Source organism: Lissotriton helveticus, chromosome 8 (genome assembly GCF_964261635.1).
Source record: "Lissotriton helveticus chromosome 8, aLisHel1.1, whole genome shotgun sequence".
NCBI classification, from domain to species: domain Eukaryota; kingdom Metazoa; phylum Chordata; class Amphibia; order Caudata; family Salamandridae; genus Lissotriton; species Lissotriton helveticus.
Genome location: NC_136069.1, coordinates 1,483,355,784 through 1,483,381,875, shown reverse-complemented (window position 1 = coordinate 1,483,381,875; position 26,092 = coordinate 1,483,355,784). Strand labels below are relative to the sequence as shown.

Sequence of the window (26,092 nt, the reverse complement as noted above, 5' to 3'; positions counted from 1 at the left end):
TGTCTAAGATGGTGGTTCTACCGCATTGTCCGTACGTGCTCCAAAACTAATTGTGCATTATCCCCATGCGAGTGTTCAAGCAATTGAACTCAGTAGTGGTATCCCTATACTGGGCTGGCCGTCGCAGTAGAGTTGCCTTGAACACTTTAACCCGGCTGTATGAGGAGGGCGACTGAAAGCCCCCAGTTTGGATTTGTATTACTATGCAGCTCACATCATGTGACCCAGTGGCTGGATGAGGGAGACAACTGGGAAAAGAAGACTACTGATGGGGTGAGTCCAGTCAGACAGGCTCCAAGCGGCACTAATGGTGGGTGCGGGCACTTCAGGCGACGTGCCCTATGTGGTCAAACAGACTGCAAGCATATATCAGTTGTTTGTAGAACTAATACTAAGGCACGCACTGTTTCACCTGGAACTTTCTAAATTGATTCTTGCCCCATTGCGGAAAATGATGGACATTGTTATTCCAGCCATGGAGGGAGAGGGGTTGTCAGGTACTAGCTTACTTGTTTCCAAACGCAACTTTCATCTTTTATGAGCAGGCCTTTGAGTGTTCTGGACTGTGTCAGGGCCAATATCTACAGTATACCGGACTCTTGGACTTGGTTAGGGTGACATGGCTTACATATTTCAATGACCTGCCGACGACACAACTTCTGGATAAAATGCTCACTTGTGGTTCTTGGCGTCGACTTAACTCTCTCCTTTATGATGCCATAAGGGTCGACAGAGTGGGTCCTCCACCGAGAGCTCAGGAAACATGGGACAGGGATATGCCGGAAACCCTAAGCGAGAAGTAGTGGAAAGCAATAAATACACTCACACATACTGTATCTTGCAATGAGTGCTTCAAGTTGATACATTTTTACTACTTACACCACACATTTATGACCCCAATGAGACTGCACTGTATCGACATGGACTGCTCAGATGCGTGCCCTCGTGGAGCGTAGAAAGGGCGGAATTTTTGCATCTAGCATGGGGATGCCCTGAGGTGTATCCAATTCTGGACTCGGTGGTGAAATTATTGAAAGGGGGTCCAGGCTTTCGGGAGGATACAACACCACTACACTGCTTACTTTTGACATATTACAAAACCCAAGAAGAGCAAGATGGCTTATAAACTCTTGCAACTCTTCCTGGTTTAAGCAAAGCGCAGGGTATCAGTAACATGAATGGGAAAGCTTACTCCCACAGTAGATGTAAGGGTAAGGGATGTGCGTGAGTGGACGCTGGCCGAGGAGGCCCACATGTAGGGGGGGAGAAAGATTAGAAGAGGATCTTGGGACGTAGAGGGAGTTATACAATTTGTTGTTAAACCCTGATCCAAATCTAAGTGGTCAACATGTCTCGGATGCAAGTGAATGTACAACTGAGGAGGATTTGAGCTGATATCTCCGATATTTTAATGACAAGCTTTTTGACACAAGATAACTGGTAATGCAATAGTGATAATGTACTACCTACACATTTTGCACTTTCCTGTGGATCCCATCTCACCGCAGGGTTTGTAATTGTATACCTATTGTGACTTTAAAAGATAAATAAAGGTTATAAAAAAAACTTTCAGCATTTAAGCAAGGAGAGCTGTACTGTATGTAGAAAACACTAAATCAGGCAAATATGCCACTTTACCAGAGACTCTTCATAGTCGGAATTGGGTGTGTTTAAGTTGTTACTGCCCTACTTGATGCATTAGTCAAGTTGACTTGAAAACCTGTTCGACCCCTGCTCTTTCCTATGACATACATTTGATTAATTGTTGTCCAATTTCAGTAATTTGATGTCAGTTTTCTAATATCTAGTAAGTGCGACATAAATATTGTTGTCTAACCACCTTTCTGTATTACTATATTTGTAACATTTTGAAAAATCTGGTTTTGATTATAACACAAGTTGTGACATATTAATGTATTTAGTTGAACTTAACTCCCAGTCGCCGCCTTGTTTGAAAGTTGGCGAGCGCTCTCATTAACACAGTATTTGAGATAATGAATGACTCAGTCATTAAGCTAGTTAAGGGGGGAATGCAGGTAATTGGTGAGTGCACAATTTCTTTTCAGGTTATGAATCTTTATCCAAAGCATGCCATATTGGTGGGAAGATGTATTGCTTTATAAGCATGCTACTGAAGTGTCATCATGCATTAATCCTTGTTTAACACTGTAAAAGTATATAGTGGGTAGTGTATACTGGTTTTTCCCATTTTATAAATGTATAAGTGTGATTTTGTAAGTTTGTAATGATTAGAAATATCCTTTAATGTATACAAATAATGTAATGTTGAATTTCATGTTTCAGATAATGTAATGTGTGATGTTATAAAGATCGCAAGTGCCACCTGAGGGGGGGTTATTTTCTGTCTTTTTAGGTGTTGGCTGTAAGCTGTACTTAACTCACATCCAGCAAATATATTAACTAAATTATTTTCTTGTTAATTCTTTTTTGAGTGTTTAGCCATTTTCAGGCCTCGTTTATAAACCGATTTAGATTTTCATTGTCAACCTTTTGTATCCTACATAGACATAGAGTGGGCTGTATATCTGCTCCTTGCTCATAATTTGCCGCCTTCCCTTGTCTGTCTCAGTTCTCTCCTCCTGATTTGATGGTTCCCTTTCTTATTCTTGTGTTCGTCACACCCAAGAAGAATTTCAGTCTCATCATGTTTTGATTGGATGACTAGTATCTGTCCACTGCTGATGTCATGGATTGCATCGCCTCCCGCTCTCTGTCTTTACTTGTCGTCCGTGCTTTACATTCTTTCCTTGCCCTTCCTACTTTATTCAAAATGTAGCCCTTATCCCCGCTAAGAGACCCTTGCCATTTTCTCCATCTGCCTCCTGCTGCTGCATCAGTGAGTGACCATCTTTGAATGCGTTTCCTTCAATTTCAAAATGAATGCCAGTCAGGCACACAATTGCCACCTTGAAATGCTTTCTAATTTACATTCAACTCACATTTCATGATGGCCATTGCACATACATGAGTGTGCACACAGCTGTCATCTAGGTGTGCTTTTAAAACTAAAAAAATCCAAATGGTCACCATATGTGTGTATGCAAGGTAGCCATCTTGAAATGCCTTTTCTTAAGCTTTAAGAAAAACTATTCCATGATGGTTGCCATACATGCTCACACACTTCATCATTTGGATACAAAACAAAAACATTAATTGGCAAAGCCAGTAGTCTGCAGTGCATTGTCACAGGCGAGACCCACTGGCTTTGCATGTGTTTGTTTTGGTCTTGGATGGATAAATATCAGTTTACATCTGATCTGTATTGTGAGTACTGAACTAAGCTGTCCCATCTAAACGAACACCTCAAGCAATGATACGCTTTCATGAAATGCTGTAGTTTAGTTGAGGATATATAACTAGCACATAAATGTCACTCTCATGTCTCAATGTTAAAGCACATAAGCAGCTAGTTACCAGGAATTGAGCAGGATTACTAAAAAAGGTCTTACATTTCCAGATGAACTTAGATTCCCAGCAGACTGGCAGTATAAACTGTTTGAAGCAGCACATACTTAAGTAAATCAATTTAAGTTATGACTTTGAATATATATGGATATATATTGTATTTTTGGAGCAATCATTTCTCCTTTTAGTTGATTCGTATAATTTTAAATATAATTGACTTTTCAGTGTTAGACCTTGATACCCTGAGCTACCTAATCAAATGTCTTACTCCCCTTTGATTTATGCAAGCCATAACTTTGTCTTTTCCCGCTTCTTTTTTAGAAAGGTCAAAATGCATGTCTACACCAACAACCCAGTAACCAGGATCTATAACGTAATTGGTACAATCAGAGGATCTGTAGAGCCAGGTCAGTTGCACTTCATTCTCCCAGAGTTGTCCTGACACAGGCAGGTATGTGCAACCACTGAATGTTGCAAGGTTGGCCTGTAAATTGTATTACACAGGGTTGGCCTTTGACTTTTATATTACTATATAGTGCCTGATTTAGAGTTCCGCAGATGGGTTACTCCGTCACAAAAGTGATGGATATCACATTCACCGTATTATATCCAATGCCACTTGTAATACAGCATACAGGATAGCCAAGTGCCATTGGATATAATGCACTTGTGATACGGCAAATGGGATATTCATCACATTTGTGGCGAAGTAACCCGTCTGCCGAACTCTAAATCAGGCCCATAGTTTAAGGACCAGCAGGGGAGTCGGAACCCAAAGTCTTTCAGACAGCCAAACCCACTTGGCATTTGCTCTTTTTAATTAATAATGGTCAGTCTACCCTTGAGAGCAATGTAAAAATGAAAATGCTCTGCCGAACATTAAAGTAATTGATCATCTACATGCCATCTCCTTGCACCAAGCCAACTCCATATGTACATGCTTTTACTTCCAGGTAGCCTCGGGGAGGCTGAAAGTGTTGATCATTGCTCGTATCACTAACTTGTCCCCCGTGGAGGCATCCTCGAATTTTGCTTTTCTCTGGTATCCATCACAAACCCCTGCAGATCAATATCTGCAATTGTGTGAATGAGGGAGCTCCTCTGACATTCTGTCCTCTAGCCAGAAGTTACGCAAATGGTCTGTAAAAAACTGGCCTTATCATGCACTTCCTTTCACTTTACTGAATCAAGGGTTCAGAGCACAGTATCTGATTTCGCTTTTGTATTATTATGACTTATAACTTCTGAATTGTTGATCATATCTCAAAGCTTTTGAACACTCCTTAGCACACGTTACAGTATTCAGCATGAATTTCACATGTGTATTCCACTCATACATAGGTTATGCGAAAAGAATTGTGCGAGGTCCTTGTAAGTCAGGTTTGTTCAGCAGGTGTTGTTTTTTATTTCGATCGATGTCACAGCCAACACGTGTTTCGTCAGTAGGGGATGTAACCCTTGACTTTTTCAAGGCTGTTAAGTGAAAAAAGAGTAATGGTTTTGTGACACTCTTGGTTCAGTCTGAACAAATTGTTCTTGTACATTACTTTATGTTACATTGACATACGGTGGTGGGTAATTTGTTCAGACTGAACCAAGAGTGTCACAAAACCATTACTCTTTTTTCACTTAACAGCCTTGAAAAAGTCAAGGGTTACATCCCCTACTGACGAAACACGTGTTGGCTGTGACATCGATCGAAATAAAAAACAACACCTGCTGAACAAACCTGACTTACAAGGACCTCGCACAATTCTTTTCGCATAACCTATGTATGAGTGGAATACACATGTGAAATTCATGCTGAATACTGTAACGTGTGCTAAGGAGTGTTCAAATGTTGTTTAGGCTTAGCCTATGTTAGAAGAGTAAGTGTGGTTCTCTTCTCCTTTAGCACCGTTCCCAAGATAGACTAGAAACATATTAAGGTGTACAGTCCCCTGAAGCGCCGCATCCTAGGATAATACCACCAGTCTAACCCTAAATCATATCTCAAAGCTGCAGAGGTGCATCACAAGGATGGCTATTGGCATGCAGGGTGGTTGAATTTCAGGGAGGAGTTTTACAGCAACAATTCCATTCTTCTGACTCTACATGACTCTCTGCCTCCCAAGTGATTGCTTGGAGCAGTTTGCTCCACCATGGAGAGCATTGTTTGCAGCCTGTTCCTGCTTTAACGAGTTCTGCTTTTTGTCTGCGGACTAGAACAGGAACAGGCTGTGACAGACTGGCATTGCAATGTCAGTATTCACATACGTGCATCCGGTGACCGGACTGTATGTAACACCAACTAGTCTGGGGTCAGTAAACGTTAGCCCTTCTGCAAAACAGGCTCTGGGACTCCTATATATATATATTTAAATAGTAGAACACAACGAGAGGGGTGACTTACTTTAAAATTCACAGCCGCTGTGGAGTGGAGTGCTAGGTGTAATGTCGCGATACGTGATGACAGAGTTGCGTCGTGATGTATGCACATGACCTAAAAGCAAATAAAAGGTCAGGGGCGTGCTCACGTCAGCCTGTTGGCGACGGAGACGACCACCTGCAGTTGATTATCACTCAGGCTCCTGTGGTTCTTTAAGCACTAGGCCCCAGCCCTTTTACCTTCATGTCCCCTCCATTAAATGAGTGTCGGTGCTAACACCCCGACACAACACTGGCGACGAGGGTCGGCGTGCCCTCGTGTGGTGGTGGCTGCGAGAGTGTGTTAGAGCTCACGGCGCTCGCGCCATCTGGTTGGAGCATGGGGCGGCCCGGGTGTGTCGTTCTCTGCTCCTGTGGGCCACGGAGTCCTGTGTCCCCTGTGCAACGGCCCGGTGCGGCCCGAAGGTGAGGCTGCTGCGTGTGGGGTGCCGCTGGTCATCGGCGCAGCCCCATGCCTCCTCCCGACGTCTCTCCGGTACCCGGTGTGGTGCCTTGCTGGTCCGCGCGCCCCGCCTCCTCTCCTTCGGCCGAGCACCGGCCTGGAGCGGGGAGACGCACGCGCGAGAGAAGCTGCCTCCTGCGCTACATGCACAGCGGCCTCGGCGAGGGACCTGTGAGTAGGCCGCGAGTCGGCCCCGCCCCCTGCGTTTCCTCACGCATCAGGAGAGGAGTTCACCGGCCACGTGGTGGGGGAGAAGATCACAGAGCTATGCCTGGCAGGAGAGTGTGCCACCCTGGCTATATCATCTAGAACTACATTCTGCAGCAGGGCTGGATCAAAATAAAATAAATACACAACCCATCACCAGAGCATAGCGCCACACCTTGTCGCAACCGACAATCGCAGCGCCATTGCCGACAGGGGCTGCAGCTACTGTGGGACGCCGCACCAGTCCAGAATGGAATCAGGTCCATCGCAGGAGACTAGTTATCCGTCCCGCCTAGAGGAGCAGGGCAGAAAGGCAGTTCCACTGAAAGCGCGCGTACTCACACGCCATGTCGCAAATACCTCCAATAGAGCCCTTCATAGTAGAAGGATCGCCGTCATCTCTTGCGCCCAAATGAAAAGATTGGGTTGACAGACTACTGATCTTCTTCGAAGCCACTAAGGTGCATAAAGAGCAGAAGAGAGCGATGCTGCTCCATCTGGGAGGAAAACATATTCATAACATTGCCAAAACAATTGTGGAAGCGACACCTAAAAACCACCACACCCTGATAAATGCCCTAAATGCTCACTTCGAGCCAATGGCCAATCAGGACTATGAGAGATTTATCTTTCATCAGGACCGGCAACTTCCGGAGGAGTCCCTGGACACTTACCATGCGCGGCTAAAAAACCTGGCATCAACGTGCGGGTTCCAGGACGTAATGGAAGAGATCAGAGGACAGATCATACAAGGCTGCGCTTCGGCCAAACTTAGGGAATGGATCCTTGAGGAATCTGGAAAACCTCTGGCAGAGATCCTGATTCTTGGACGCACCAAAGAGCTATCCAAGGCTCTGGCGGCCCATATGGAGGCGGCCCTCCAAGCACCAGTAAAGGCAGAACCTGTCAATGCGGTCACCACCAAGCCGGCACCGAAAGGGAACAGGAAAGGCCCGCGCAGTGCCGCAACGGTGCCCGCCACTACCTGTGGATACTGTGGTGGAACACCACATCCATCTGCTGACTGCCCCGCTAAAGGAAAAAGATGCTCAGGCTGTGGGCACTTTAACCAATTTGAAAAGGTGTGCAGAGTCAAGAAATACCACAAACCACGACAAAAGGTCAATGCGGTGACGGAGGGTGACAAATCGTCAAGTGATATGGACGATGCTGAAGAGGAAGAGAAGGTAGTGCACAAAGTACACATGATCGGGACCGCAACCCTGCCCCAATGTCACCTTCAAGTGGGGGATCAAGAGATCACAGCGGTGGTTGATACTGGGGCTACCATCAACATCATGGTGGCCACCCTCTACCGTACGCTGCGACCCGCACCCCCGCTTCACTCCTCCGCAATAGTGGTGTTCGCATATGGGCAGGACACTCCGCTGAAAATCCTGGGGCGTTTTAAAACAGCAGTGACCCATGGGAAACAGGAGAGTGCAGACCAACGTATACGTCACCGAGGATGGTCAAGGTATGCTCCTGGGGTGCCGGGCTGCTGAGGACCTGGGAATAGTATCTTTCTCCTTCAGTATGCATCAAGAATCCATACAACATCTCCTTGAGGAGTTTGCCGAAGTTTTCGAAGGGATTGGAAGATTCAAGGGGAAAGAAGTACGCCTGCATATGGACCCCACTGTCCAACCTGTTGCCCTGCGGCATCAGGGGATTGCTTTCCATTTGAGGCCTCAAGTGGAACAAGAGCTGAAGAAACTGGAGGCTGCCGGGATAATTGAACAAGTGACGGGTCCCACGCCCTGGGTGTCACCCATCGTAATCACCCGCAAACCCAAGAAGCCTGGAGCAGTACGCATATGCGTTGATATGCGCCTCCCGAACGCCGCCATAAAGGGTGAACGGCACATCACCCCCACTATTGACGATCTCATTGGAGAAATGGCGGGAGCGTGTTGGTTCTCCAAACTTGACCTACGATCCGGTTACCATCAATTAGTTCTTGACGAAGCGTCACGCAACATAACCACCTTCTCCACCCATGTGGGACTGAGACGCAACACCCGGTTAAGTTTTGGCATATCCAGTGCTGCGGAGGTGTTTCAACATGTTATCCAAGAGTTGATTGCCGACATTCCAGGAGTCATTAACGTCATACCAAGTCTCTACCTGAACACAACGCCCGTCTCACCCAAGTGCTACGGAGGCTGCGAGAAGCTGGTCTAACGCTTAATTGTGAGAAATGCGAATTTCTGAAAACCAAGTTACAATTCTTTGGTTATACGTTCTCAACGGAGGGTGTCAACCCAGATCGCGACAAAGTGCGAGACATCAAAAGCGCCATCGCCCCTGCTAGTGTGACCGAAGTCCGCAGCTTTTTAGGGATGGTCAACTACTGTGGTAGGTTCATCAAGGATTTGACCTCACTCACAATGCCACACAGAGAGTTGACCAAAGACTCGGTCCCCTGGGAATGGGGCCCTCCTCAAGAAAAAGCCTTCAAGAACATCAAGGATGCCCTGTCCGAAGCGACCACGCTAGTGTTCTTCGATCCAGAGAAGATGACCCAAATGGCAGTGGATGCTAGCCCGGTGGGCCTAGGTGCCGTCTTGTTACAGAAGCTACGACCGGAGGAAGATTGGGCACCAGTGGCGTTTGCAAGCCGATCTCTGACGGCGACAGAGCAACGGTATTCTCAAATAGAGAAAGAGGCTATCGCCATTCACTGGGGTGTCGCCACTTTCACCTTTACGTGTATGGAAAACCATTAATGGCCCTATTTGCTGGGACATCTACTAAACCTCCGCAGAGGATCGAGAAATGGATGCTCCAGCTGCAGGACTACAATTGTCGTGTGGAATATCAGCCGGGGTCTCGCAATCCGGCAGATTACTTGTCCCGACATCCGCGAGAAGCCACTGCCAAGGAGATGGAGGAAGCAGAGGACATGGAGGAGTATGTCAGATACGTTACTGCCAGGTCCTGCCCCACCCCCTATCGATGAAAGACCTAGCTGAAGCTACGGCCCAAGAGGAATGTCTCCAATGGGCAAAACGAATTTTACAGCATGGAAATTGGCGCAAAGCCAAGGACGATTGGAAAATCCTAACCATTCCTGCCCAAAGGATAATGGAAACCTTGTATCATGTGAAAACGGAGCACACGGAAGACCCCACGGGGTGCTTGCTGCGGGGACATCGCCTGGTTATACCCACAGCGCTCACCGACAGATGTGTGCAATTGGCCCATGTCGGACATCAGGGCATGGTCAAGACAAAATCACGTCTTCGCACTAAGGTGTGGTTCCCACTCATGGATGAACTAGTTGAGAGCATGGATTGTTCCTGTCCAGCCTGCCAAGTCACTGGTGACTTACCTCACCCTGCCCCGGTCATAACCAAACCTTGTCCGCACCACCACTGGTCCTGTGTGAGCATGGATTTTGGCAGTCTCCCAGACGGCCGGCACACCTTGGTAGCAATAGATGATTACTCGAAATATCCTGAGGTGGAGATTGTTGGGACTCCAAGTGCTGCCGAAGTGATACCCAAACTCAAGAAGATAATGGCCACGCATGCGGACCGATAATGGACCAACCTTCCACGGACAAGAACTGTCTGACTACCTCACCGGCCTGGGAGTGCAACACCGTCCAATCACGCCATGTTGGCCTCAAGCTAACGGTGAGGCTGAAAGGTTCATGAGGACCCTTAATAAAGTCATACGAATCGCTCATGACAAAGGACAGTCCATCGAACTAGACATTTTCACGTTCCTGCGTAGCTATCGGCAGACCCCTCACACCACCACTGGGGTAGCCACTGCACACCTGCTGATGGGTCGGGTCATCACCGACACCATACCTCATCATCCTCAGTGGCAGCCCACGAATCCCAATGACCACTAGATTGACACGAGAAGGAAGAAAGCCCATGCTCAAGTAAACCATCGCCGTCATGCTCAAGCCAGTCTGATCAAAGAAGGCGACCTGGTCCTGTTACGAAATCGGGGTACAGCGGGCAAGTTCCAACTCCCTTATGAAAAGTTGCCCTGGACAGTGGTGAGCATCAAGGGAACCCGAGTCATCGCTACCCAAGGACAGGAGACAGTGGCTCGCAATGTTTCCCATTTCAAACTCTTCCACACCGAGACCGTGGTCCCGGCTGCAACCCCGGCTGCTATTGCTGGAATGGGGCTGAGTGCCAGTGGGGCCCCCGCTCCCAATGACACGGTTGACTCAGGAGAAGATGTTGATCGAAGTGATTTCGGGGCTGGTGAATCTGAGGTAGAAGGTGGTGACAACGTTTCCACCGCGCCTGAATCTCCACGACAGGGAGAGGCTCCGGAGGCAACTAGCCCTGTGCTGTCTGGTCTAGGTCTGTCGCAATATAACCTGCGAAGAAATCCTGAACCCTCATCGCGACTATGAGACTATATAATGTAAGACTGTTCCTTATCATTATTTTGGTCATTGTTTATCCCTGCGCTAGTAGTGGGAACATTTTTAGCTGGACTAACCCAAATGTGGTAATTGATGAAGAGACTGCCTATGTAATGTTGTTTAAAACCTTGTTGGGAAGGAATGTAATGTCGCGATACGTGACAACAGAGTTGCGTCGTGACGTATGCACCACATGACCTAAAAGCAAATAAAAGGTCAGGGGCATGCTCACGTCGGCCTGTTGGCAACGGAGACGACCACCTGCAGTTGATTATCACTCAGGCTCCTGTGGTTCTTTAAGCACTAGGCCCCAACCCTTTTACCTTCACGTCCCCTCCATTAAATGAGTGTCGGTGCTACCGACACAACACTAGGAAGAACTGCAACATCAGGAAGGCACTGCAGCACTATCACTCATTGGGCCGTGCCCACTGTCTCATTCTGTGCAGGGACTCAGTGAGGGTGGCAATGAACCTTTATCAAGAAAGGGATATATTATTTTTTTATTTATCTGAACATTTGTAAAGCACAGCATCCACCCAGCTTAGCGCTATCAAATTGTCTTTCTACCCTGAGGTTTCTCTAGGGAATTGCAGATCGGGTAGCTGTGTTGTGCTTCGGCGAAGTCGGAAAAAGCCATGTCTTCAAGGGGGGGGGGGGGTTCCCCGAGCAAAGTTTGAAAAAAGAGAAGACAAATGGTGCATTTTTAAGTAAATTTGAGGCAGCAGGAAGGTTAATGAAGCAATACTATTGAATTATTTATCATTTAAGAAATTGCCAATTTTTATGAGCTATAGAGGACAATATTTGCGTATGCTGATGTTATCCTTTGCCCATATACAGCAAAGCTTATGTACGTGCCTATCTGAATTTTTTTTTAAGCTGCTGTTCTTCTTCGAGTGGAAAACATTCCTACACTAACAATCTTTGGCTGGCAGCTGGGGAAAGTGTCGGTATTTGCAAACATGTAGGCAGGCATACAAAACATTTTTCGAATCACAGGCCGGAATTATTGTACTGGGGTGTCATGCTCTTGACGGCCTGCTTCGACGCACCATTATGCCATCCTGGAAAAGGCCACCCTTTCTTCCCCAACTGCAACACAATGTTTTATTTAATCAAATTTGTATGTATCAGCAAACTATCTGTGTCTGTGAATTAATTTCATTGTCCGGTTCTGCTGTGTGCTGTTTTGGCCAACAATGACAACATTGATTTTAGAATCCGAGAATTGGGTGTGCAAAGCAAACTGTGAACAAAAAGCACCTCCTTCCAGCAGCAGTGCACAGAGTTCTTATCTGAATGCGCACATTCTTGGTGAAAGCAAGATGCGATGAAGTACGGAATACTGAATAAGGCGAGGGATGCGTGTGTTCGCTGTTTCCACACATGCGTCACAGCACTGCAAATATCTATCTTACATAAACACTTGTAAAAAAAAAAAGAGAACCCTATTTTATTCCAACTGAGCATAACTTCCATTCTCTGATATTGAAAGCAATTTTTGGGTGATGCGCGTTTTGCTAAGATTAAATGTGTCCCTTTTTACGTGCTTATGTTCAGCTAATGTAGGCCAATCATAATTTGATTGATGTTTTGAATAGTGCGGCACAGACACGTGGGCCTGATTTCTATTTTGGCGGACAAGATACTCAGTCACAAACATGACGGACATGCTGTTCATCTTATTACAAGTGCCATAGGATATGATGCACAAAAACCAGGCCCTTAGATCCTCATAATGAGTGGCCAGAAATTTATTTTACACACTTGTTTTTAGGTTTCGCCTGGGCCGGAGCACTAGCTCCGCCCAGGAGAAATCTTATGTTCCTACAGTGTGGGGCTTAGTCCCGCCTCTGTCTCCCATTGGCTAGCTCCATAAATGGAGGCTAGCCATTGGGAGACAGAGGCTGTCAATCACGCTTTCCCTGTGAAAACGCGATTCGGGGGCGTTTCTCGGGCTTTTTTTAAGTCCCGCCCCTTTGTCCTGGGCCGCGCTGTGATTGGCTGCCGGCCCGGGACACCCCCGTGACGTCATTCCCCGGGCCGCGCTGTGATTGGCTGGCCGGCCCGGGACCTGACTTGTTTTAACTTCTTGATATTTTCCGACTTGTAATTTTTTTAAAAAAAAGCATATTCATCTCTTTAATTGGTCAGATCTGTGTTATGGTTATTACATTATGATTCTAAGTAAGGTTGATACAATTGTTAATAGAGTCGAATCACAATTTTTCATAGTTTTTATATGCCACACGGTTAAAACTCGAGTAGGATTAATACATCTACAAATCCAGACATTACAATGCGTTAGTGGTTTTAGTTTCATTATCGTAATGCAAATCCGAACGATGCGCTATTACATGCAACTCGGGAAATTGTCCACATTTGTAAGTCTTAGCTACCCAGTAAGTCTGTGCGTAGATGTTTCCTTTTTTCTCTTTTTTATTTTTCCCCAAGGGCATAGACGAACAGAGCCATAGATAATCTTTGGTAGCACGATACGAACATCAACAATCAAGGGATGCTACATTTCCCACAATGCATAGGAGAGAGATTGTTGATACTAGTTAGACTCGGTCACTTATTATGAATACACAAGCGTTTGACATGTTTCTTTTCCCTTCAAACTAAGATACAGACACTAAGGGATAATTCATATTCTTTCTCTCTTTTTTACTGACAATACGATGTAGAGTAATGGCACACTACAACTCCCATAACCGCAGGCTCGTTCCCGTCATCGTTCGTTCTTTCTTCTCATCACCGGCGCTCATTAAGAGCTGTGTGGTAACCTTCCGCCTTAGTTCGTAAAATGAACAACGATTGAATACTTCGAGGCTTCGGGTATAACCTTGTAATCGGGATCACCGGTATCGGAGCGAGGTAAGGATTCAGTCACAGTCAGTCGTACCGTCATTCAGATAGATTTAGACTTATATTCTTTTCACAAGTTAGCAGTAAGAAGCTTGAGGCATATGGACAACACACCTTGGTGTCTCTTCTAACGTGTTTGGATGGGTCCAAGCGAGGTATGTTATTATTCATTACGTATATATTTACCAGAATTGGTAATGGATCGTCTTGTAGAGAACATAGAATATGACTGATAACATTTGGCATATATCGTAAAACAGAACCACCACTGGTTGCATTGAATACTTAGCAGCCCTTCAATCATTAAGAGATAAGTCGCTCGTGACAACTATACTTATAGTTCATGCTAGATTTATCATATACACAAGACAAACAAATGGGTAGTTCGAATTACGCGCTTACATTGAACCCCATATCTATCTGACTTGCGCCTTAGGTATACTACGCAGGCGAAACTGATGAATGGATATTTACATTCCACTGAAGAATAACCACGCTAGCATCGTCCCATTCAGGGACATGAACGTGGTCTTACCAGATTGCATCGATAAAAGTATTGCATGATTACTTTCCGATATGACTTTATATCTGGGTATATACACTCGCCATTTGCCTATGAGAATCTCTGTTTTGAATAGTTCTCCTTCACTCTTGCTCTGTGTACATTGTCCGTTACATGTTTAAAGATAGACACACCCACACCTGCGGTGAAGCTTCCCGCTTTTGCGTGATTCTTGGTCTATAAGGTCTCACACTTTACCACAATATGGCACCCCCTGCTGTGTCTTCATATTAATTCATATTAAATAAAGTAAGAGGTCTTTCTTCTTTATTCCTTTATTTCGATACAAACGTATCATAAAAGGTACATTAAAAACAATGACACATTTTATCATAGAGCGTTCACATAGAGATACATAATCCTCTGATCTAGTTTTACAATTCATGAATTCCATTCTGGAGGCGTACATTAAAAACAATGACACATTTTATCATAGAGCGTTCACATAGAGATACATAATCCTCTGATCTAGTTTTACAATTCATGAATTCCATTCTGGAGGGATGTTAAAATCGAAGCTATACAATAAATACATTAAAATAAAAGGGCACATATCAAAACATAAAAAACAAGATGTTTTCATCCTATCTACAATTAGCAAACAAGTAATTCATAAAATTGGTTAAATTCGGCAGTTATCATCCCCTGAGCATAGTTCAGGTCTAGCATCCCATTATGTTCGCTTTTTTCTTGCATCTTCTTGTAGATGCACATACGTATACTAGAGTTTCTCGCCCGCCCTAATCCTAATAAAGTTGACTGCTAGCAAAAATCTGCTTACGGCAAAAACAAGTACTTGGCTCGTGTTTGTTTTTAATATTCTTTCCGCCACCTGGTATGATCTCACACCTATGTTTCTGCAAACTGGTTTTATTCATTTTTCCCTTGCCATCCCATAAGCTTATATCAAAAAGGGGGGGAGTTAAGGTAGTTGATCAATGGATCAGCGGACACGGTTTACCACACAGGGTGGTGGAAGGTCCAGTTACAGCTTGTGTCCGTATATTGCACTAGGAATACAAAAGGGAGGTTGCTGCACTGTTCCAATGGAGAGTGAGAGAAGAGTTAACTGGCATGACCACAGATGTCAGAGTAACATCCTGGGGCATCCATTTTGTTGGATGTAATTGCCTCACACACCCCGAAGGATGTCATGCTTCATCATCGGCGGTTGCTCCTCGTCGGGGAGGCGGTGCAATCCCCGACGGGCTCACCTCAAAGAGGGGCTCTTTGGCGGAGATCTTTTTTCCAACAGCCTTATGGTGAGGTGGGGGTGTGTGGGCTGGGCTAGGTGTAATGGTGTGAGGGATATTAAAATGTAGCAAGGGGTACCGGAATTCAATTTATTCTGGGGGTCCCCTGGCTGCAGTTAAAAAAGTGGGGTTAGCTCACTAGGTGTCAGCAGGTTAGGTCGAGTGACCCTAGATGAGACTAAAGGTGATGCTGGTCGACATGTTTCTCGCTGTGGGTCTAGTCACCCGCGATTCATCAGGACCTTAATAAAGTGCAAGGGAAAACATGCTAGTGTCATGTGTGTCAATCGTTACCTCTGTGGGTACTCCTATGCCTAGACATAGAACAGAAAGAGGAGGACAATGGTTAATTACAAATCTGCATGTAAACAACTCAAGTCAATGCCAGGATGTATGACCTGTGGGGCATGCTGTTGGTGCTGGGGATTAATGTGCAACAACCAATGCATGCCTTGCAAATTGAGTGTGCAAAAGTGCATAGTGATCGGCACACACAATTATTGAGTCCGTGAGGAGGTTTGTGGTATAGTGCAGGCTAAAACCATAGGTTTAAAATAGGTAAAGGAAGATTAAAAAATGCAGCAGTTTGAGAGGACTGAACTGTCCTTCTAGTGAAGGATTTAAGCAGGTATAGTATTAAGGGCACCGTTTGTAATATGATGTGACTACATGAACAACACTCACACACTGTGACCACAAGGGGTATATATAGATTTAGAAGTCTCACGTGCCCCACTTACCTAATGGTTAAGGATTGAATGCCACATGAGGGGTCGGCGGGACTGAACATCAAGGAAGAGCCCAGGGTTTTAGCTGGAGATAAAGTGTAACATAGCGCTTATAGTTGGGTGGTTGCTAAAGCTGATGTTAATAAATCTCAATGCAGAGTTTGGGCTGAGAGGTAAAGGACCTCCACGCTGTCTCCCTCCGTTAAGGAGTAATACATCACATTGTACATACATGCTCAAGTGCCCTTGTGACCTACTCTACATCGGGATGACCACCCGTCCCGTTAAAACGAGAATTATTGAACACCGCAGCAACTTTCGTTGCAAAAAGACCCATACCAAGATGTGCAAACATTTTGTTGAACAAAACCACGATGAAGACTCCATGAGATGGGTGGTGCTTGAAGCCAGTCCGAACTGCCCAAGTAATGCCCTGTTCCGGAAAGAACAGAGATGGATCCATCGATTGTCTACAGACAAACAGGGCCTTAACGAGGATATTCCGTGGCACTCACTATAGGATATCTAGTACCTTATCCAGTCCCTTGTGAATCCAACGGTCCAGTTCACTGGTTACATCTTTGACAGTGATCCACCCTAATAGTTTTAACATCAGCCCCCGATGCTGAAACCAAACACTATGCAACGCGATACCACACACTATGTAACGTGTTCCACATGCCATACTTGATTCTTAGTTTGTAGGCTCACCAATCCATAGCATACCGCTACAATTCCATAACCATACTTGTCAGTCCATTCTGTGCCCATCACAACATGGCCGCTGAGTATTTCATAAATGAGAGAGGATGTTTTCATTAACAAAGCTGCTCCTCACACACATCAGCGGGGATTTATCACCGGTAATACGGGGCGTTTTAACCCCCCTTTATTTGCCCACCTGGCACAATAATATGCTCTAGATTAGCCACTATGAATCAAGTTCATTCAGCGCTATGCGCCCCAGCACACCGCTGTAAGATGGCCGCCACATAAAGCTCCCAAACCACGTGACCTGACAGAGGAGGCGGAGACGCGCCGTCACACGCCGACCTGTCAGCGCGGTTTAAATAGCCCCGGCCGCCGAGCTCTCATATCTACTCGAGCTCGGCGGAGAAGGGTAGGTCTGACTACGCGGACACAGGAATATGGAGGTGAGTCTACCAGACAGGGATTTAACGGAGGGAGACAGCGTGGAGGTCCTTTACCTCTCAGCCCAAACTCTGCATTGAGATTTATTAACATCAGCTTTAGCAACCACCCAACTATAAGCGCTATGTTACACTTTATCTCCAGCTAAAACCCTGGGCTCTTCCTTGATGTTCAGTCCCGCCGACCCCTCATGTGGCATTCAATCCTTAACCATTAGGTAAGTGGGGCACGTGAGACTTCTAAATCTATATATACCCCTTGTGGTCACAGTGTGTGAGTGTTGTTCATGTAGTCACATCATATTACAAACGGTGCCCTTAATACTATACCTGCTTAAATCCTTCACTAGAAGGACAGTTCAGTCCTCTCAAACTGCTGCATTTTTTAATCTTCCTTTACCTATTTTAAACCTATGGTTTTAGCCTGCACTATACCACAAACCTCCTCACGGACTCAATAATTGTGTGTGCCGATCACTATGCACTTTTGCACACTCAATTTGCAAGGCATGCATTGGTTGTTGCACATTAATCCCCAGCACCAACAGCATGCCCCACAGGTCATACATCCTGGCATTGACTTGAGTTGTTTACATGCAGATTTGTAATTAACCATTGTCCTCCTCTTTCTGTTCTATGTCTAGGCATAGGAGTACCCACAGAGGTAACGATTGACACACATGACACTAGCATGTTTTCCCTTGCACTTTATTAAGGTCCTGATGAATCGCGGGTGACTAGACCCACAGCGAGAAACATGTCGACCAGCATCACCTTTAGTCTCATCTAGGGTCACTCGACCTAACCTGCTGACACCTAGTGAGCTAACCCCACTTTTATAACTGCAGCCAGGGGACCCCCAGAATAAATTGAATTCCGGTACCCCTTGCTACATTTTAATATCCCTCACACCATTACACCTAGCCCAGCCCACACACCCCCACCTCACCATAAGGCTGTTGGAAAAAAGATCTCCGCCAAAGAGCCCCTCTTTGAGGTGAGCCCGTCGGGGATTGCACCGCCTCCCCGACGAGGAGCAACCGCCGATGATGAAGCATGACATCCTTCGGGGTGTGTGAGGCAATTACATCCAACAAAATGGATGCCCCAGGATGTTACTCTGACATCTGTGGTCATGCCAGTTAACTCTTCTCTCACTCTCCATTGGAACAGTGCAGCAACCTCCCTTTTGTATTCCTAGTGCAATATACGGACACAAGCTGTAACTGGACCTTCCAACACCCTGTGTGGTAAACCGTGTCCGCTGATCCATTGATCAACTACCTTAACTCCCCCCCTTTTTGATATAGACTTGAGCACGGTTTCGACCGTGGGAGTACCCTCTTGGCGGGTTAGTTTGTTCATATCCCCCATTCAACCGACTCCACCGAATCGGATTGGGTCGCACTGGTTCCATTACCAACCCTTGGCCTTGGAACCTACAACCCCCCCCCCTTTTTTGGATTTCTCCTACCTCTCTTTTTTCTTAAAAATTGTCCACCCCTTGAGGAGAACTCCACCCCACCGAGACCGGCCCCCCTGGACTTCACCACTATGGAGGGTCAAGGACTGAGTTTTGGCGAGGAGGAGGCTGCAGCAATCATGAGGACACCATCCCTCTTTGGCATCGATAGTGAACCAGCAACAGGGAGTAACACCACCGAGTGGCAATCCCTGTCGGACTTGAAACGAGAATGGATAAGGATTACGATCCATGGGACTATGATGGCCCAATATTTCAAGGCCAAAATAGCACCGAATGGATTGATCGTTAAGAACTTCCCCAGAATATTCTGGGAGGATGGCCAATTCAAAGTGGAGTGGTCACAGGTGTCATGGAAGTGTACCCATGATCTTCTTATTCTCATTGTAAACACAGCGAAAAGACTAGCAGACGCTCTTCTAGTGAAAATCCAAGCAGCCTAGGCCGCCCTGAAAAGCGCGGTACAAAATCCAGGCTTTAAAACGAAACTGGCCGAGATTAATAAAGAAATGGCTGAACACAAAGAATATCTCTTGAACCAGAAGATAGCTAAGCTGCAAAAGGATATTAAAAAATTCTCTAAGGAGAAAGTCTATCCGTACCTTAGGGACGATTACGTCCCCGCAGGCACCAACTATAATTCTGATTCGAGCGCAAATTCCTCTAGAAGGGGCTCTAACAGCGGCTCCGACAGCAGTGGGGATAATACTCCTGCACAGATGCCCCCGAGGGCAAAAAGAGGAAGAGGACGTGGACAAAACAATTTCAACGGTTACCCTAATCAGGGACATCCAGCAGGTACCCCGTTTTGGCAATATCCTCAATTTCCCCATTTTCAGCCCCCGTTTGGTCCACAATACCCTCCATTCTATCCCCCAACAAACCCTACACACCCTCCTTTTTTAGGCAGAGGTCGGGGCAGAGGGCGCGGGCGAAAAAGAGGGAACGCACCAGAAAAGAGAGTACAATGGGAGGATTCACGCCCCCAAGGGATGGACACGAGGAGCACGAGCCGGTCAGGACCACAGTAAGCTTGGTGGTCAATCTATCTGACCGTCCCCTCACACAGGGTGAGGAAGATGTCCTACAGAAAGGTCTGGGGTTTGTCCCCACACCTAAGATTGACCCGTTCGAACAAACTAGAGAACTGAAATCCTTTTTCAGGAAAATAAGATTGAAAACCTTTTTTGAAGGGAGGCCCTGTGAACCCATTGCTGACTCTGGATTACACAATCCCTCAACCTTCACACCACACAACGGATTGGTGCCGAATGAAGTACTCACTTTTGAACAAGCTGTGCTCAAAGACATCTCCAAACTGAACTTGAAAACACCGCACTGTAACATCTCTGGGAATGAGATGGCCATATTGAAATCTTTGGCGGATGACCCGCTCATAACCATCAAACAGGCAGACAAAGGGGGTGCCACAGTGCTTATGAATACTAAAGACTACGAGTTGGAATGTATCAGACAACTGAGTGACAATAGATACTACACTCCCATTGCCAGTGACCCTACCACGCGCCTACAAACCACGATTACAAGCCTGGTCACCAGCGCAGAGTGTGAGCAGTGGATCACTAGGAAAGAGGCAGACTTCCTGGTTAAAAAAGACCCGAGGGTACCATATTTTTATATCTTACCCAAGATACATAAAGCAACGAGACCAGTACCAGGGAGACCCATTGTGTCAGGGATAGACTCAGTCTTGGAGCCCCTTTCGCAATTTTGCGATCACTTCCTCCAACCCCTTGTCAAAAGCATTCCCTCTTACGTCCAGGACACCACAGACGTATTACGCATTCTGGATAACATCCAGAACACAGGAGATATTGATCTCCTTATCACCCTAGATGTAGAGGCCCTCTACACAAACATTCCTCAGAGGGCCACTCTAGAGGTGATTGAGGAAAGACTAGGCTTGGAGACTTGGGACTCAAACACTCCACAGACCTTTATTATGGAGTGCGCCACCCTAGCCCTGACTGAAAATTACTTCGAATACAGAGGCACATACTACCACCAGACCCAGGGGACATCCATGGGCAGCACCTTTGCCCCTTCGGTGGCCTGTCTTTACATGGCTAAGTTTGAAGGGTTGCATATACACCACGAGACCAATCCTTTCAAGGACAACATCAGGATGTGGAAGCGCTTCATTGATGACATCCTGATTTTGTGGAAAGGCCCACCGATGTCACATGAAGCCTTCCTAGTCTGGGTCAACTCTTTAAATCCTCACTTACGTTTCACGATGGCCTCCTCACCCAAGTAAATTGCCTTCCTGGATCTTACTATTAGACTAGAAGATGGGTCCATTAGCACCACCATGTACCGCAAACCTACTGACCGCAATAGTCTTTTACACTTTAAGAGTCACCATCCGAGGGCCTTACGCACCAATCTGCCCTTCGGACAATTTCTACGAATAAGACACAATTGTAGTAAGGTATCTGACTATAAAAAGGAGTCCGAAATCCTCTCAAGGAACCTACTTGATAGGGGCTATCCTAGACGCGATGTCCTTAAGGCCAGGAAACGCGCTAGGAACAACAACAGAGAAGCGCTTCTAGAGAGGCAAGAAAGAATCCCAGTTGAGAATCAACCTATTACATGTGTAACAACATATACCCCTTTATCCACTAAGATTAGGGGAACCATCAGACGTCATTGGGAGATCCTGAACACTGGGGACTTATCCCTAGAAGAACCAAGGTTCGCCTTCAAGAGATCTCGAAACCTGAAGGACATCCTTATCAGTACTAGACCTAAGTGTACCAGAAAAGAAACCCAACAAACTTTATGGCACCTACCCCCAGTGACAGGTCACTATCCTTGTGGAATGTGTGGTGTTTGTAGGTACACCATGACACTCAAGACCATCCAGCTCTCTGAAGCCTTCAAATGGGAGATCAGACACCACACTAATTGTAATACATCACATTGTATATACATGCTCAAGTGCCCTTGTGACCTACTCTACATCGGGATGACCACCCGTCCCGTTAAAACGAGAATTATTGAACACCGCAGCAACTTTCGTTGCAAAAAGACCCATACCAAGATGTGCAAACATTTTGTTGAACAAAACCACGATGAAGACTCCATGAGATGGGTGGTGCTTGAAGCCAGTCCGAACTGCCCAAGTAATGCCCTGTTCCGGAAAGAACAGAGATGGATCCATCGATTGTCTACAGACAAACAGGGCCTTAACGAGGATATTCCGTGGCACTCACTATAGGATATCTAGTACCTTATCCAGTCCCTTGTGAATCCAACGGTCCAGTTCACTGGTTACATCTTTGACAGTGATCCACCCTAATAGTTTTAACATCAGCCCCCGTTGCTGAAACCAAACACTATGCAACGCGATACCACACACTATGTAACGTGTTCCACATGCCATACTTGATTCTTAGTTTGTAGGCTCACCAATCCATAGCATACCGCTACAATTCCATAACCATACTTGTCAGTCCATTCTGTGCCCATCACAACATGGCCGCTGAGTATTTCATAAATGAGAGAGGATGTTTTCATTAACAAAGCTGCTCCTCACACACATCAGCGGGGATTTATCACCGGTAATACGGGGCGTTTTAACCCCCCTTTATTTGCCCACCTGGCACAATAATATGCTCTAGATTAGCCACTATGAATCAAGTTCATTCAGCGCTATGCGCCCCAGCACACCGCTGTAAGATGGCCGCCACATAAAGCTCCCAAACCACGTGACCTGACAGAGGAGGCGGAGACGCGCCGTCACACGCCGACCTGTCAGCGCGGTTTAAATAGCCCCGGCCGCCGAGCTCCCATATCTACTCGAGCTCGGCGGAGAAGGGTAGGTCTGACTACGCGGACACAGGAATATGGAGGTGAGTCTACCAGACAGGGATTTAACGGAGGGAGACAGCGTGGAGGTCCTTTACCTCTCAGCCCAAACTCTGCATTGAGATTTATTAACATCAGCTTTAGCAACCACCCAACTATAAGCGCTATGTTACACTTTATCTCCAGCTAAAACCCTGGGCTCTTCCTTGATGTTCAGTCCCGCCGACCCCTCATGTGGCATTCAATCCTTAACCATTAGGTAAGTGGGGCACGTGAGACTTCTAAATCTATATATACCCCTTGTGGTCACAGTGTGTGAGTGTTGTTCATGTAGTCACATCATATTACAAACGGTGCCCTTAATACTATACCTGCTTAAATCCTTCACTAGGACAGTTCAGTCCTCTCAAACTGCTGCATTTTTTAATCTTCCTTTACCTATTTTAAACCTATGGTTTTAGCCTGCACTATACCACAAACCTCCTCACGGACTCAATAATTGTGTGTGCCGATCACTATGCACTTTTGCACACTCAATTTGCAAGGCATGCATTGGTTGTTGCACATTAATCCCCAGCACCAACAGCATGCCCCACAGGTCATACATCCTGGCATTGACTTGAGTTGTTTACATGCAGATTTGTAATTAACCATTGTCCTCCTCTTTCTGTTCTATGTCTAGGCATAGGAGTACCCACAGAGGTAACGATTGACACACATGACACTAGCATGTTTTCCCTTGCACTTTATTAAGGTCCTGATGAATCGCGGGTGACTAGACCCACAGCGAGAAACATGTCGACCAGCATCACCTTTAGTCTCATCTAGGGTCACTCGACCTAACCTGCTGACACCTAGTGAGCTAACCCCACTTTTTTAACTGCAGCCAGGGGACCCCCAGAATAAATTGAATTCCGGTACCCCTTGCTACATTTTAATATCCCTCACACCATTACACCTAGCCCAGCCCACACACCCCCACCTCACCATAAGGCTGTTGGAAAAAAGATCTCCGCCAAAGAGCCCCTCTTTGAGGTGAGCCCGTCGGGGATTGCACCGCCTCCCCGACGAGGAGCAACCGCCGATGATGAAGCATGACATCCTTCGGGGTGTGTGAGGCAATTACATCCAACAAAATGGATGCCCCAGGATGTTACTCTGACATCTGTGGTCATGCCAGTTAACTCTTCTCTCACTCTCCATTGGAACAGTGCAGCAACCTCCCTTTTGTATCCCATAAGCTTGGCAGAAAAAAAGAACGTGAGTAATATCTTCCCTTTTACCCCCAGAGCACAAGGTACATAAATCGCTACCGTCCTTGGTCCATCTTGCCACATATGATTTTAATATTAGTATACCATATGTTAGCTTCAAATAGAGTGTTTTGGCAAGAGGAGGGTTTACCTCATTAAGAAAGGGTTCAAATGTTGGGCTAGTTTTAAACAACAGAAATTCACTGGCCAATGAACCAATTGCTCTGTCATTTGGTCCATTCTGTTCAATATAAAACCAAATTGACTTTTTTTAATATCATCTTCGTGTATTAATGAAGTGTGGTCAATAAAACTTGCATGTCGAATATAGGAACCACTTGCTAACCAACCTGATACTTCACAAGACGTCTGTCCAGATAGTTAGATAGTGTGTGTGTGGCTGGCTCTGGGCGTGTGTGGCTGGCTCTGGGTGTGTGTGTGTGTGGCTCTGGGTGTGTGTGTGTGTGGTAGAAATTGCTGTCTGCTGAGCTCGTCCGTAGGGTACAATAGGTCTCACATTTGCGAGAGATTAAGCTAATGGCAATGTAAATGACAATGCCATTTATTTATCTGTTTTCAGAACCAACACATAAATACAAATTTTGTCATTTACAATGCCAATAGCTCTAACTTTTCCAAAGGCGAAACCATTGCATTGTAAATGCTTGTTCTTAGATGAGATTGTATGGGAAACTCCAGGTGAAGGCATGCAGGAACTGTCCTGGAAATACTGTTCCCACATCTTATGAACAAAACAAAAACATGTAATCCCTATTAATTACCCGCCACAGGAATCACCATGCCCTGGTAACGATAATTCCAGACCAGCATAATAACGTAGATTTAATGGGCCAGTTATTATTAGGGAGTAAGTCTTTGCTGACGCTAGTCATTTAATGAAGTGTTTCTGTATAGATTTGATATAATAGTTTTACAAGAGACCTTTCAAACAAAGCACTATATAATGCCGAATACCGAGTTTATTATTAACTTTATTTAATTTATCATCCATCCCCCCCAAAAAAGTATCATTTGCACTGCTTAGTTGCTGACAGTAAAAATGCTGGTTTTGAAGATGGTGCATGCTGACAATTATGAATTATAACCTCTTGGCTTCAATCCGTGCTCTTCTCGCTTGTGTGAAGTTGACTGAAAAAGCCAAAGGTATGTGATTAATAAAAGGGGGGATTCAATGGAGAAATCCACATCAAACACAGAGGGGCCAATTCAGATGTCGGGTGGACCTAAGTCCGTACAACATCGGGCAGGAGCTGTAACCGACCGACCTGCTGTCATCGGTTACAGCCCTGCTAGTACGATGCGACCGAACAGGGTTCGGTCGCATTCCTATACCTAACAATGCAAGCATGCTTTCCGACCGGAAAGCACGCTTGCAATGTAGAAAGCAGGGGTGCAGTTCATCCTTGCACCCTGTGGCCGGCACCCCAAGGTGCCTGCCACCGGATGCAGGGATCAACGGAGGGGCACCATAGGTGCACCCAGGCTGCCATCCGGCGGCCTCACACCCATGGGGGCCCTGCTGGGGGCCCCCAGACACAGCTTCCGATAGCCTTTTTGTGCCGGCACAAAAAGGCAGTGAAGAGCTGCCATCGTACTCCCTCGGTCGTACAGAGGCGACCGGGGGAGTACTGGAGGATTTCCGGACTGCAGACAGGCTCTCTGAGCCTGTCCTCCGCAATCCGGAAATCCGAGTCGGATTCCTTCCCGACCGAGCCCATAGGAATGGCTCGGTCGGGAAGAAATCCGGCCGGCACTGACCGATTCAGTCGGAAGGGCTCTGAACATGGTTCGGAGCTCTTCCGGACGAAATCGGATTCGGCGCTAGAATAGTACATGCTACAATTCCAGCCATTCATGCCTGGGGATGGCAGAAAAAGTACAGCTCTGAGAAAATTGACCCAAGAAAATAAACTAGCATAAGCGAAGAAACCACTGACATTCAGGAGAGAAGTGATGTGATGCTGAAAACTTTAGACTAGAGCAACATGAAGAACATTGTGGTTTTGGGCTTATCCCACAGTTTAATTCACTA

The 26,092-nt window shown here is 46.1% G+C and overlaps 1 protein-coding gene across 1 annotated transcript in view; it reads left to right on the top strand.

The window, feature by feature from the left end:
* LOC144772019 (N-acetylated-alpha-linked acidic dipeptidase 2-like) overlaps positions 1-26,092 on the top strand; it is a 283,318-nt gene that overhangs the window by 116,270 nt on the left and 140,956 nt on the right. Inside the window, exon 6 of the mRNA XM_078656233.1 lies at positions 3,748-3,833. Within this exon, the coding sequence (XP_078512359.1) occupies positions 3,748-3,833 (86 nt within the window). The remainder of the gene's footprint in view (positions 1-3,747; positions 3,834-26,092) is intronic.